Source organism: Mycteria americana, chromosome 11 (genome assembly GCF_035582795.1).
Source record: "Mycteria americana isolate JAX WOST 10 ecotype Jacksonville Zoo and Gardens chromosome 11, USCA_MyAme_1.0, whole genome shotgun sequence".
NCBI classification, from domain to species: Eukaryota; Metazoa; Chordata; class Aves; order Ciconiiformes; family Ciconiidae; genus Mycteria; species Mycteria americana.
In genome coordinates this window covers 18,172,075-18,184,176 of record NC_134375.1, presented here as the reverse complement: position 1 = coordinate 18,184,176, position 12,102 = coordinate 18,172,075, and the positions used below count along the sequence as shown (strand labels likewise).

Sequence of the window (12,102 nt, the reverse complement as noted above, 5' to 3'; positions counted from 1 at the left end):
CCCTCCCCCTGTGTTTTTAGGTCCGTTCATACGTATCCATCTACCGTCTTCCCAAGTGTGACGAGCACTGTTAGCTGCAGAGGGACCAGAGGAGAGTAGTAGTCTTAGAAGTGTCTGTCAAAAATGCGAGTTAGACCAAACCAACCAAATCAGTACATTAAGTAGTCTGAGCAAATCCTTTTCTCCTTCCCTTTTGTTTTGTTTTGTTATAGGTATTACCTTCCATGTACATCACAAGTGGGCTGGTGTTCTGGTTGTTATAGAGGCCCAGACCATGAAAGAGCAGAAAAATTACTGTAAAGCATGTCAGCCCTTTCAGCTCTTCTGCATGTATAATATGAGCTAAGTGATCTTCATTTTTGAATACATCTAAATTTAAAAATATTAAAAGTTGCAGTCCTTCCCAACCTGTTTCTATTTGAGTGAAATGGGTGCTTTTGGTAGCAGAGAACTAGTGCCAGATATGGAAGGATAATACCTGGTACAGATTTATTCACCCAGTGTTTTCAGACTCTTTTTTATTCTGTTACAGTTATAATGTACTTTATACATAATGTTTGGAGATGAAATTCTGTAAATTTTTGTGAAGGCGGGCTCCTAAAATGAGGCAAATCACTCTTAACAGTGAAGAAATACATCTTGAAATAAGGTTAGTGATAGCTTATTCTAAAAGGGAGATGACATGCAAAGGCAAAACCTAAATTTCTTCTTTAGAAATTTAGAATTTGGAATTTGAAATTCCATAACACTAAAAAAAAATTCACTTCCATAAAGAGTTTTTAGGCTGAACTGGGTTTGTGTTGTGTCACAAACAGCTAGCAGTGGAATTATTGACCTCGTGCTGTGAACAGGTAGGCTGATTTTCTTCAGTGTTTACCTATTCAGTTAATATAACTGTCTCAGAGGGCAACTGGCACTGGTTTGAAGCCTAACACTTCTGAGTAGGTAGATCCCCTCTTGGAAGGGAACCTCTGACGACTGTTGCTCTGTATGTGCTGGAATATATCATTTGTGAGAAGTAAAGACTTACAGTTTACTGGTTCCTCAGCTATATAATTGAAATAGTCGTATTTATTAGTCTAAAGGTATGCAATGGCCAAGTTTAAAATAGTTTGGGTCACTACATGTGTGTTCAAGTACATAAGAAGTGGGTTAGCTCTTTTACTGCACTATAACAACAAAAACATTGTTTTATTTTCCACTTTATCTTTTAATCTTCTTAAATATCACAATACTGTTGGGGGATTTTTTTGCTATAGTACATTTATATGCCTGTTGCTGTGCAACTTTTTTTTTTTTTTAATTGTATCAAATCAACTGCTAGTAAATCTGTAAAGCAAAGGAAGCAAATTTTAATGGAAAAACTAATAGTGCCTGCCAAATTATGAGGGGTGCAGAAATGTAAGTTGGTATGTGAAAATCGATAGGCATCAGTTTCGTTATAGCTATATTAGACTTGATTGAAACAGTCTTAGTTTTGAAGTGGATGTTCCAGTGCATGGAGAATGAGAGTGGCAGGGGTGGGGTGGTTTTAGGTAGTTGGGTTGCCTAATAAAAGAAAATACTGAAATAGAATTCAGTTGACAGGTCATCTGTATTATTTTCCGCAACTTTTTTTTTTTTTTTTTTGGTTGCATATGCCGATTTGCTCCCTCAGGTATCAGGTAAAATGTAAATGTATGATGTAAAATGTATGCTGAGTATTCTTTGTGCAAAGATGCATTGTCTTTGCAGAATTAAAGAATGCCGTGCTGGTATCGCACAGGAGTTGGGGCCACGGTCAGCAGGAGAGAGGGTAGAAGGGGTTGAAAGATGAGCACTACGCGTGTCCTATGTAGCAGGGAAAATAATGTGTTAACTGATGTTTTCAATATGAAGATTGCAGTAATGCCATCATGCGAGAGATGCATAACGGTTTCTAGTTCTTATTTTTATTGGTTTTGAAAAAGTTTATATTTTTAAAGACTGTATTGACTCTGGTGTTTCTGAGGTCGCTTTTTTGGTTTTGGTTGTTTCGGGGTTTTTTTAGGATTACTAAATTTTGTTGTTTTCTCCTATCACAAAAGATAGTGTCATGGGTACATTGTATTCCTCCAGTTCTCACTTAGTAAGAAAAATGTGTAAATCTGTAAGTGAATGGTTGTTACCACTCTACTTCGTTACTGGGCGCCAGGACGCAGCCAGCACCCGGTTACGTTGCTGTGACGTGGACAGTTACATAGGGAAAGATGGCAAAAACCACACATACCAAATTTTTTTTCCTCAAAAGCCTAGATAAGAGATGGGAAAGGGTGAAGAGCTTGGAACACGTTCACCATTTGCAGTCCTGATGTATCAAAATACTTCTACTTCAATGAGCAGTTTTGTGTAAACTGTGAGTTTAGATTTAAATAAACTTCCTTTTTCCTACTACAAAAGTACAGCTGCTGCAAAGTACACGGAGTGCTGTGCGTGAAAGAAGAGAAGAGTACCAGACCTGTTGATGTTAAAACAAGTCGTCATAGTAGCATGCTTTGGGGTATATGACTTAAGGTACAATTCAGAATATTCTCTGGATGATATAGTTAATTTTAATGGAGGCTATGATTGTGACTAGTTGCTCCGCCAGAACTTTTTGTCCCCTCATAATAGACCCAATTTTTCTGCATAGTACCTGAAGTGTTGCTATGTACCCTTTCATGTTAAATTACTCCAGATTTTAATATTACTGTGTAAACCCTAAGTTTATTTCCTGAATTCTGTTTAATTTTTGTGTCATAATAACAAAATTAAACTCAATGTTGAGGCTTCCTTAAGGTATTTTAGGATTAGGTATGTAGCAAATAGGGTTTTTGCCACAAGAATGTAAATAATAATTTGTTGGCTAAAATATAGCAGCGGCACGATGAGATCATGTTACCTAAAAATGACTTTGAAGATTTCTTATATGACAATTTGTATGTTCATCATTTACGTAATAGGATACAAATTGGCTGGAGAAACTTAAAATATCTTCAACTCTTAAAACTAATTAATGAGTAAATGGGAATAGTTTTTGCAGATGACTGACTTCATTCAAATTGCTGATGGAAACCTGATGTCACAGAATACAGTGTGTGGGGAGAGACTTTTTCATCTGCTGAAAAGCTTTAAATATACTACTTGTGTTTCATTGAGAAATTTATTAATCTGTCTTTCTACAGACAATCTTCTGTAAACTTGCTCACTGAAATTTTGTATTATTCTGAATAATAAACTTAGAAAAACTGTTTAATAGTTTTCAATGAACAATTTGACATATGTTTTGTGTTAGAGTTTCTAAAAGATTAATTGTGTGTAGCTGAATTCGTATACAAAGAATTTAACTAAATACTTAGATGTCTGCTTTAATATGTTTTATATATAATTACAGGAATATTCAAATCTTGGGAGCCTAAAATTAGAACTCCCAGCTGCACGCTAAGCTGCAGGTGCACGTGTGCATGACACACTTCTCTTTGGTATCTGCTGCTCAGTTTTTATCGGTGGGCACGATACAGAAATTTCCCAAGACTGTTAGATTTTAGAGAACAGATGTAGCGACTGTCCGTCGCATTCTGCATCCTGAGAGAGAGGGGAAAGGCTGCAGGAGAATTGCAGTGCTCGTGTGCTCGTAGCCTTGCAAAAGGGCTGGTGTTTGGATTTGCCGCTTGGGTACGCACGGAGGAGCGTTCCTGCCTGCAGCATGTGGCAAACCGTTTTGCTGGAGACGAAGCTGGAGAGGGTGGTGCAAGGGGATGGGATTTTGGAAATGCAGTATGGCTGAACCCATGGAAATGTGAGAGGTAGGTCCTCCTTCACCCTTTCAGCTTTCACTGGGCAAGATTCTGCCTTGAATTTGGGAAAGCAAAGTAAAAACTACAGAACTGTGGCTTTGGAAAAATAGACTGTCTTGAGTTTGGAAAGGAGACTGGACAGAGGGGATGCCGCTTTTAGAGATAAAGCGTTCTAATGCTAGTAAAGATTTACGACCGATCAAATCTCGTAATGCAGCTCCTGTGCCTAGTTAAACTGGATTGTGGGGTATTTTGGTCTTGAACTGAAAGTCATTTCTCCGAGCCAAAACTTTGAGGTTTGCGTATTCTTAGGACTTTAATAAAATGCTGTGTAATTGCTATATTTCCTAAAGTGGAAAATACAGTAAAAACATTTAATCAAGTCTTTGGCCGTTCCTTCCTTCATCTGATCAATCGGCAACTGCACGGTGAAACAGAGTTCATGCACTTGTGCTCAGAACCCAAGGAGAGCTCTGCCTTTCAAATGCCTCCTCAAATAGCTGGGCTTTCAAAGCTGTATGTGCCAAAAATGTAAGTTACTTAATGGACAGAGCAGAGTTGGCAAGGAATTTGAAAAATAGATAACCTTGCAGAAAATACTTTAGCAGTGCTTCCCTCTGAGCCTAAATGAAACAGCTCGGGTATGGGAATGTCCATTTGTTTTGCTTTATTTTGTATTAAAAGGTTCTTCTGTATCTGAGGCAACATGAGCACAAACCTTATGGGACAAATTTTTTAAAAAAGTGTTTCTGTATGTAAATTTGATCGGTTTGTGTTCAATTTGTTTGATCATGCATATGGTCTTTGCAAGCACAAATTTGTTATGCCTGCACATATGGTTCATAAAATATTTGTGTTCTATTAATACACAAGTGTTCATTACTTGAAATTTTGCAGAAAACCCGCAAGTATGTATATTTTACTTGAATCTCTTATTTTGGTTTAAAACTTGTGTAAACCAGAGCACTCTGAATATTATGTGGTTTTAGTTATTTTGTTCACAGTATTTGTTTAGGAATATTCTTTTTTTTATTTTTATCGTCTTGCATAGTACACAGTAAAAAATTTGCCAGTAGTTAAATTTCATTTCAACATCGATAAGTATACAAAAACACATGTGTGTTCATGAATGATAAGCACTTGAGTGTTTCTGGAAAATAGTTTGGAAAAATATTGTGTAGAAAATAATATTTCAGTTGCAGAAAGTGAAGTGTTTGTGTATGAAAGGTAAGTTTTGAGACGCTAACGTAGATCACTTTTAAACATTCATATCCATTAAAATAAGGGACTATATGACTTAGAATTGATGAGCGCTTTACTTAAGATGACTAAGTTAGTTAAGATACCTTGTAGTGCTATTTGTGCAGAAAGCTTGCTGCCTCGGGCTTGCATCTAAGATCTTCCTTGCACCTGAAAATTACTTGTTATTGACAAGTAACGTCAGCAATAGAGCCAGCAGGATTCCCGGTGTGCAGATTTCTTGGCAGAATTTTACCTTTTAGGGCTGACTATAAGCCGTTAGTCTGGTTTTAACCAGGCTCAGCTTTCTGTTTGAAATCTGCCTGGGTTTGCTGCAGGCTGTTTCATGTGGCCCTAAACGCTGGTTAGTTGCCTTCCTTCTCCCTCCTCGTGCCCCTCTCCCACAAATCACAAGCTCTTAAAAATAATAATTTGGGAGGTTTTGTCTGCTTTCAGATATTAAAATGACTTTCATGTTCTCCACAACCATAAAGGGTAAAAAAAATAGAAATATTTGTATTACTTTAACAGGATCTGACAGTAGCTGGGGCAAGTGTTACAAGCAAATTACGGGAGGTGGCACAAAACTTTTTTTCCTTCAAGATGTCAGCTAGTTTGAAGTTACTGCAGCTGTGTTTTTCTCCCCTTTTCGAAATTTTTTCAGATGTTACTGAAGAGTTGTGTTATCTTAAAGAAAAGTTCTAATAAAAGCATGCCTTTAGAGAAAGGGATCCACCAGTTAAGTTAAAACAAGGTGTACTCGCATATTTTTTGCCTTAGTATGATCAAGACTAATTCTCCTCTAACAAGAGAACACAGCTAGTACAGAACAAATGTATTCAAGATAGCTTGTGTGGACGCTATTTGAACTTACTTGGTCCATGAAGTGAATGGTTCAAACAATCCAGATTTGGCAGCATTTCAAAATTTACAAATTTTTGTACATATTTACAGTTTCCTTATATAGTACCTCCAAAACAGTCCCCTGATGGAAAGCCTAGTGAATTGATAAAAGTTGGTACATTTACTTAGGGTGGATTTGGATCGGGCCCCAGTAAAAAGAAAAATAAATTCTGTGTTTGGGGAGTTGTAAAGGTAATAGGGAGTTTTATCAGTTGTGAGTGTAAAGTTTATAGTCTAGGGCATCATGTTTTAACGCATCTAATATTAACTATCGTGATTAAAAATATTAGGGAAGTATAATCAGGTTGGTGTTGTGCTGAAGGCATGTTATGCTATGCCGTGGGGATCTTTGTAGTCAAAACACTTTACTGTTCACATCGGGCATTGGCATGAAATGTCCATTGTCAAATTACACTAAATGGCAAGCGGACCATGTGATAAATCAAATTCAGACTTTAAAAAAAATAATCTTAATAAGCAGATGCTTATGCTCAGAATGGATAAGGAAGAAGTGAGCATTAGCAGTGTTATGGCTTAAAAATATTTCTGCAGTACTTTTATGTATTTTTGTCACTTTTTAAATCAAGCTTTTTATTCTTTTGCTCTAACTCTGATAGAGTTTGTTCTTTGCCCTTTCACTTCTGCCCTCGCTAGTTTTGCTTTCTGTTCCTCTGTTTCAGTTTTCACTCTCCTCCTTGTTTTTTGCAGTCGTGGTGAGCAGACTTCTGCAAAATAGGAAACTTGTGTGCTGGTCTCTGCAAACAGCCAGGATTAGGGCTCCTTTTACCCTCTTCCTCTAGAGTTTGCTGTCCTGGAGAAGATCTTGACCTCGCTTTTTTTTGGCGATATGTCATTTCATTGCTAGAAGGGATGTTGTCCTATTAGGTGCTAGGATAGATGGACTGTGTAATGGTTGCAGTCTGAAAAGGGACAACAAGATTTGTAGGAAATGTGATAAATTTTGGGGCTTAAAAAAAAAAATCCAATAGAATTACATAATGGAGCTGTGGCAGTCACTGAATCTAGTGGCTCAATAAACGCAAACTGCCGACCTGTTCTCTACCTGCGTGATTTAGCCTGTTTTATTTGTTCTGTTGTCTGTGATATTAAGTGATAGAATTGAGAGTACACAGACACAGTTACTTTTAATGACCACAAGCATGAATTTCTGTAGTGTAACTGTCTTGAAAGAAAATGCTGAAAAAACTAAGAAATTATTAGGTGACTTATGTGCTTCTACATCCCTCACGAGAAGAGGAGATGGCAGCTCAGTTTAAGAAAGTTTTTTCAGAGTAGACATGCTGAGCTCCATGTTACTTGATGTACGGTATGCCACATTGTCCGTTATTGGTTTTCCTTTTTTTATTAGAAAAGATGCTGTATTGGCCTTTTCCACATAAGAAGCATTTTCCTTATTACATGCTCAACAAATAATGCAGTTAAGATATCTCAGAATTGCCTATGGCATGGGCTTTTCTCGTCTTGGTGAAGAGTACAGCAATATATCATTTAAAGTTACCTTTTTAAAAACACCAAGTTACATTTGAAAGGAGAAGTGAATTCTGGAGGTCACAACGTTCAGAGGTTTCATAATACAGAGGTAAATGAAGTTGTTTTTCATTATGGTGTTAATAGAATTAATGTAACTAGCAGCTCCTATAACAGTATTTGTATGTTGACACTGTATAAATTCTGCATTTATGGAAAAATAAATGGAAATTTTGAGGTCTTGGTTTAAGTTTTTAGTTTGACCTTGAAAAACATTCCCAGATGGAGAGAGTTAAATGAGCCCAGCTTTGAAAGAGGAACATATGAATCACGGTTGCTAGGCTCTTCCTTGAGAGGCACAGGCTTTACATTTACAGTGAAGTATTTCAAAAAGTAATCTTTAAACTCAGAGGAACAGTGCGCTTGAAATGACACTGGTGAAATACTATAAACTTCATTAGACTTTTAAATAGAGAATTTGCATGTCATTAAATGAAATAGGTATAAAGTATTAGATGTTAGATTATCAACTGCAAGACTTGTGAACTTTCATAAGCGGTTGGGGGGGGGGGAACAGAAAAATTAGGCGTCCATCTCCTACTCTTGGTACGTACTTCTTACGTAAGTTTTGCTAAACTATTCTGTATATTATTCTCTCACATTTGCAGGGTCTAATTTGTCATTCTTATAACAGTGCCGCATAGATGTTTGCCCCGTTGGAACATAGAAACAGAAATAAGATTTCCCTGAAACCTGCTCTTGCTCTGCTTGACTAAAATGGCAGTGAAGCACGTTAAACGCCTGGGAGCTTACCTGCCTAAGACTGAGGCTCCTGCGTTTGGAAGTGTGGATTCAGGTCTCTTCCAGTCGTCGTAACTGATCTTGGTTGGGTCACGCTCCTTACAGTTCCAAACCCATTGTTAAAACTAAGGTTCAGGTCCCGTGAAGCACTGATACTCCTTTTTGCCCCCGGTATCTTGTCTGAGGGCTGGTCTCGTGTGTTCATGCAGTGCTCAGGTTCCAGTCTTATTTGGGGCCCTGTGGGTTTCTCTAACAAAAGGATTCGATTGTATCTATTTTAAATAAATGCTTTGAGAATAAAAAGCTATAGTTTATTTTACCTCATAAGAGAAAACAAAAGGAATTGCATTTAGGACTCCAACCTTCCCGCTACTCCCTTGCTGGTTACGTTTAGATGCTGGTCTGTTATCAGTACTGTCAGAGTACTGCAGGGGTAGAGGATCTCTTACACTGATTTGTGTGATCTGGCTGGAGTCTTGTGCCTGACTTCCTTTGAAATCACGGTTGTGATTTTGGGTGTGCAGCAAATCCTTTTTTTTCCTGTGTCATGTGGTTTTACTCTTAGAATGGTTCTTTATGAGTTTGTGTATTTCCTAGTATTTTGGCGTTGCCTTCTGTCACTTGGCGCTTTGATTTTAAAACTCTGAAGATGTGCTTCACAGTGTAAAGGACACTCGTAAATTATTCGGATTTCTTGGGATCCCCAAACTGAAATAGGAAGACATTTTTGTTTACATCAATTTCTGCCAATTTGTTTCACTTATCGTTTAAAATTGCAGCTCTGTATTGCCAGCAAATATTCATAAAAGGGTACTTAAATAGAGTGAGCGTGACGTCTCAGACTAGTGTCAAGGAGTGCTTTATCTTGCAAGAGACACAGAAGCAGGCAATCCCTTCCTCCTGTTAATGATTTCCCTCCTGCATTCTGTACAAGCTGGTGTAAAGTCTGTGAATCCGGTGTTGTCTGAAAGGTATGGTTATGAGAACAGGTTACAGGGTGTGGATTTACAGTTCGTTAGACATTATACAGTAGTAGCCTGTCTGTGTGCTATTAACAATGTAAATAGCAGGCAGTTCAGGCTGTTATTGTCCCATTCATCACGGTGTATTAGTAGTCAAATGGAAGTGACCCTGGAGTATTTGCTTGCCGTGTGGAAACTTTTTTATGCAGCCATACCCAAAGAGCTCCTGCATGGAATATTAGCAATGACATTTACACTTATACTTTTTTTCCTGAAGTAGCTTAATATTACATCACAGAAAGTAGATATTGAAAAAGAGGTTTATTATTCCTGTCTGATTTCCCCCCCCCAGCGTATATTTACTTAGTTTTGCCTAGTTTGCGGTAATTTAGGTGTGTGCCTGAGGTCTTAATATTTTTTTTAATAAATATATAAATAAATAAGCAAGAGTCGCTACTTAATGATGTGCAGATCGGTTTATAACTTATTATTTATTTAATGTAACCTCAGTTGTGAAAAGGAGCCTGTGATTTAGATAAGTGTAGCTCTGATCTGTCACAGCCATGTCAGATGTCGATGGTCATGGTATTTGCGTCCGGCTGCAAAATCCAGTTGCAGCTGTTATTGCAGGTATCGTGCTTAATTTTAATGTAGCGCAAATAAGGTTTTTGGAAAACCTGGGATATACCTTATTTTTTAAGAAAGATAATTAAATTTTTACTATGAAGATACTTACTACAAAGGGAGCCCTTAATTCTGGAAGCTGTTCCGTGTGGATACATCCTTTTGTCTGTGAGAAAAACCAAGTGGAGTCCGTGGGGCTCTACAGGGCTGACAGCGTTGGACTGCCAGTGGTTACCTTGGGTTATGGTGTATTCACTCTTAAAACGCAGCCCGCTCGATTTTTCATAATTGGTGTCCCATTAATGAACAAAAATATGGATGACTATAAAAATACACAGAGGCAAATTAGTAGCTTTAAAACAAAACTCTGAGGTCAGTTCTAGCACAGAGGTAAATAAGTTTAACTTAGAAACTAAGTTACTGTTAACATAAATCTATTACTTGAGGGTTTTTTTTTTTGAAGAAAATAAGTTTTCTTATATCAGTTTTAAGCCTTTAAATAGTGTTATAGATCCCTTAGCCACATGCTTTGGCAATAATGAATTTATACTCTTATGTTTGCAGTTTCCTATTTTTGTCTTCTAATGATCGAAGAACATTTTTAGTTATATAAATGTAATACACCTTTAAGTTGTGTAGTGAATGTTGTATTTAATGCTCAAATAGTCTCTGAATGCAGTTTTAACAGTTAAACGATATTCTTAAGAAACTGTATTCTTAAAACCAAAATTGTAGAAACTAATTTTATTAGTAAAAGTCTGCAAGTATGTGTGTTATCTCTGAAATCCACACATGCTCTGACATACTGTTATCTCTGTTTCTCTCTTATGTAGCTGTTACACAGATCTCTGGCAGCAGATGGCTGGACTATAATGCACTGTTAAACAAATAAAACCATTAGGCATGTAATACTGCCCGGTAAACGACTGTGTGTTTAAAATGGTTTAAAAAAATTAAATTGAAAATAAAGTTCTTTTTTTTTTTTTTTGAATTCATTTAATGAAATTGGAATAAAATCCAAACCCCTTTCAGAATACATAAAACATCCCCTCTTATGTTGTGTTTGTCATTTGAAGTCAGTCCTTTTTTATTATGTTCTTGCATCTGGTATAAGATAATCAGTCCTAAATCAGTTTTCTAATAGATGTTTTCTACAAGTAATTGCTCATTTTACATTTATCTTTGTAGGAAGATTTTTGCTTTTGTAATACTCCGGCACAAAATTATCTATTGCATTATATGCTCTTTTTTCCTAATTTTCAAATTTGATACAAATGTATTAAAATTATGATTCAACACTAGTGTCATGGCTCTGTAATTAAACTGTTTTTCAATAATTGTCAGCAGCTGAGAGATGCCATTTTGTCTTTTTGTTTTTAGATATGCCAATATTTGGTCTTTGCCCGGCTCATGATGATTTCTATTTGGTGATGTGTAACCACTGTAATCAGGTCGTAAAACCACAGGCATTTCAATCACATTATGGTAAGTGCTTAACTATTTTTAACAATTAAGGGTGAGGTTAAATCAGGATTAAGCCTGGCAATTTTTTTTTAATTGATGGTACATAGATCATTACATTATTTATAATGTCAAAGAATATAACCTGTGTTTAATCATTTTATATACATTGTAATGCAGTTATGTAAAGATCTTGTTCCTTTTAATTTTTTTAATGTCTTCTTGAAATGCTACATACATACAGTTCAATTTTGAAATGACATACATATATAGTGTATTTCACAGACAGTATGTGTAGTGTGTTTGTGTCTGTGTGTGTCATTTCTCTTGTGTATTTACACAAATTATTTTTACACGGGTTCTGTTGCAGTGTGAACCGTGAACTTGAGCTAAAAGCTAAACTTACACATTTTGTTGTAAATCGTAGTGTGCTTCCAGTGGCCAGTAAGCTTATTTATTTTCAGAAGTATCAATTTGTATTTGTTTTACTGGTCCAATGGTTTTATATATAAACTATGCGAGGAAGCTCTTGTTGTGTTGGTTGGTGTTAGCCAGTGTTTATAGAGGACTGAGAAAATACGAAGTGCTACACAAGTTCAAGTGCTCTGTTACTTCCTACAAACCTAACTGGGGGAGGCTGGCAGTTCTTCTTTTTCATACTCCTGTCAAGCCTAGAAATCAATCTCAAACAATTTCATGCCAATATTTGGATAGGAGGTTTTGGGTATTCAGCTTTTTGTTTCTTGAGAAATTCAGGAGATCTTTTTTAACCAAGTGCTAATAAAAAAGATGGACAAAGCATCTTCTGAACTACTCCCTCTTCCCTCTGT

The 12,102-nt window shown here is 36.6% G+C and overlaps 1 protein-coding gene across 8 annotated transcripts in view; it reads left to right on the top strand.

The window, feature by feature from the left end:
• The window catches only part of ATXN7 (ataxin 7), a 91,392-nt gene that overhangs the window by 39,824 nt on the left and 39,466 nt on the right, over positions 1-12,102 (top strand). For 7 of the 8 annotated variants that reach the window (XM_075514565.1, XM_075514560.1, XM_075514562.1 and 4 more), the window contains one exon: positions 11,192-11,296. The exons of the other annotated variant lie outside the window; for it this stretch is intronic. In XM_075514565.1, the coding sequence (XP_075370680.1) occupies positions 11,192-11,296 (105 nt within the window). The remainder of the gene's footprint in view (positions 1-11,191; positions 11,297-12,102) is intronic. 8 annotated transcript variants of the gene reach the window in all.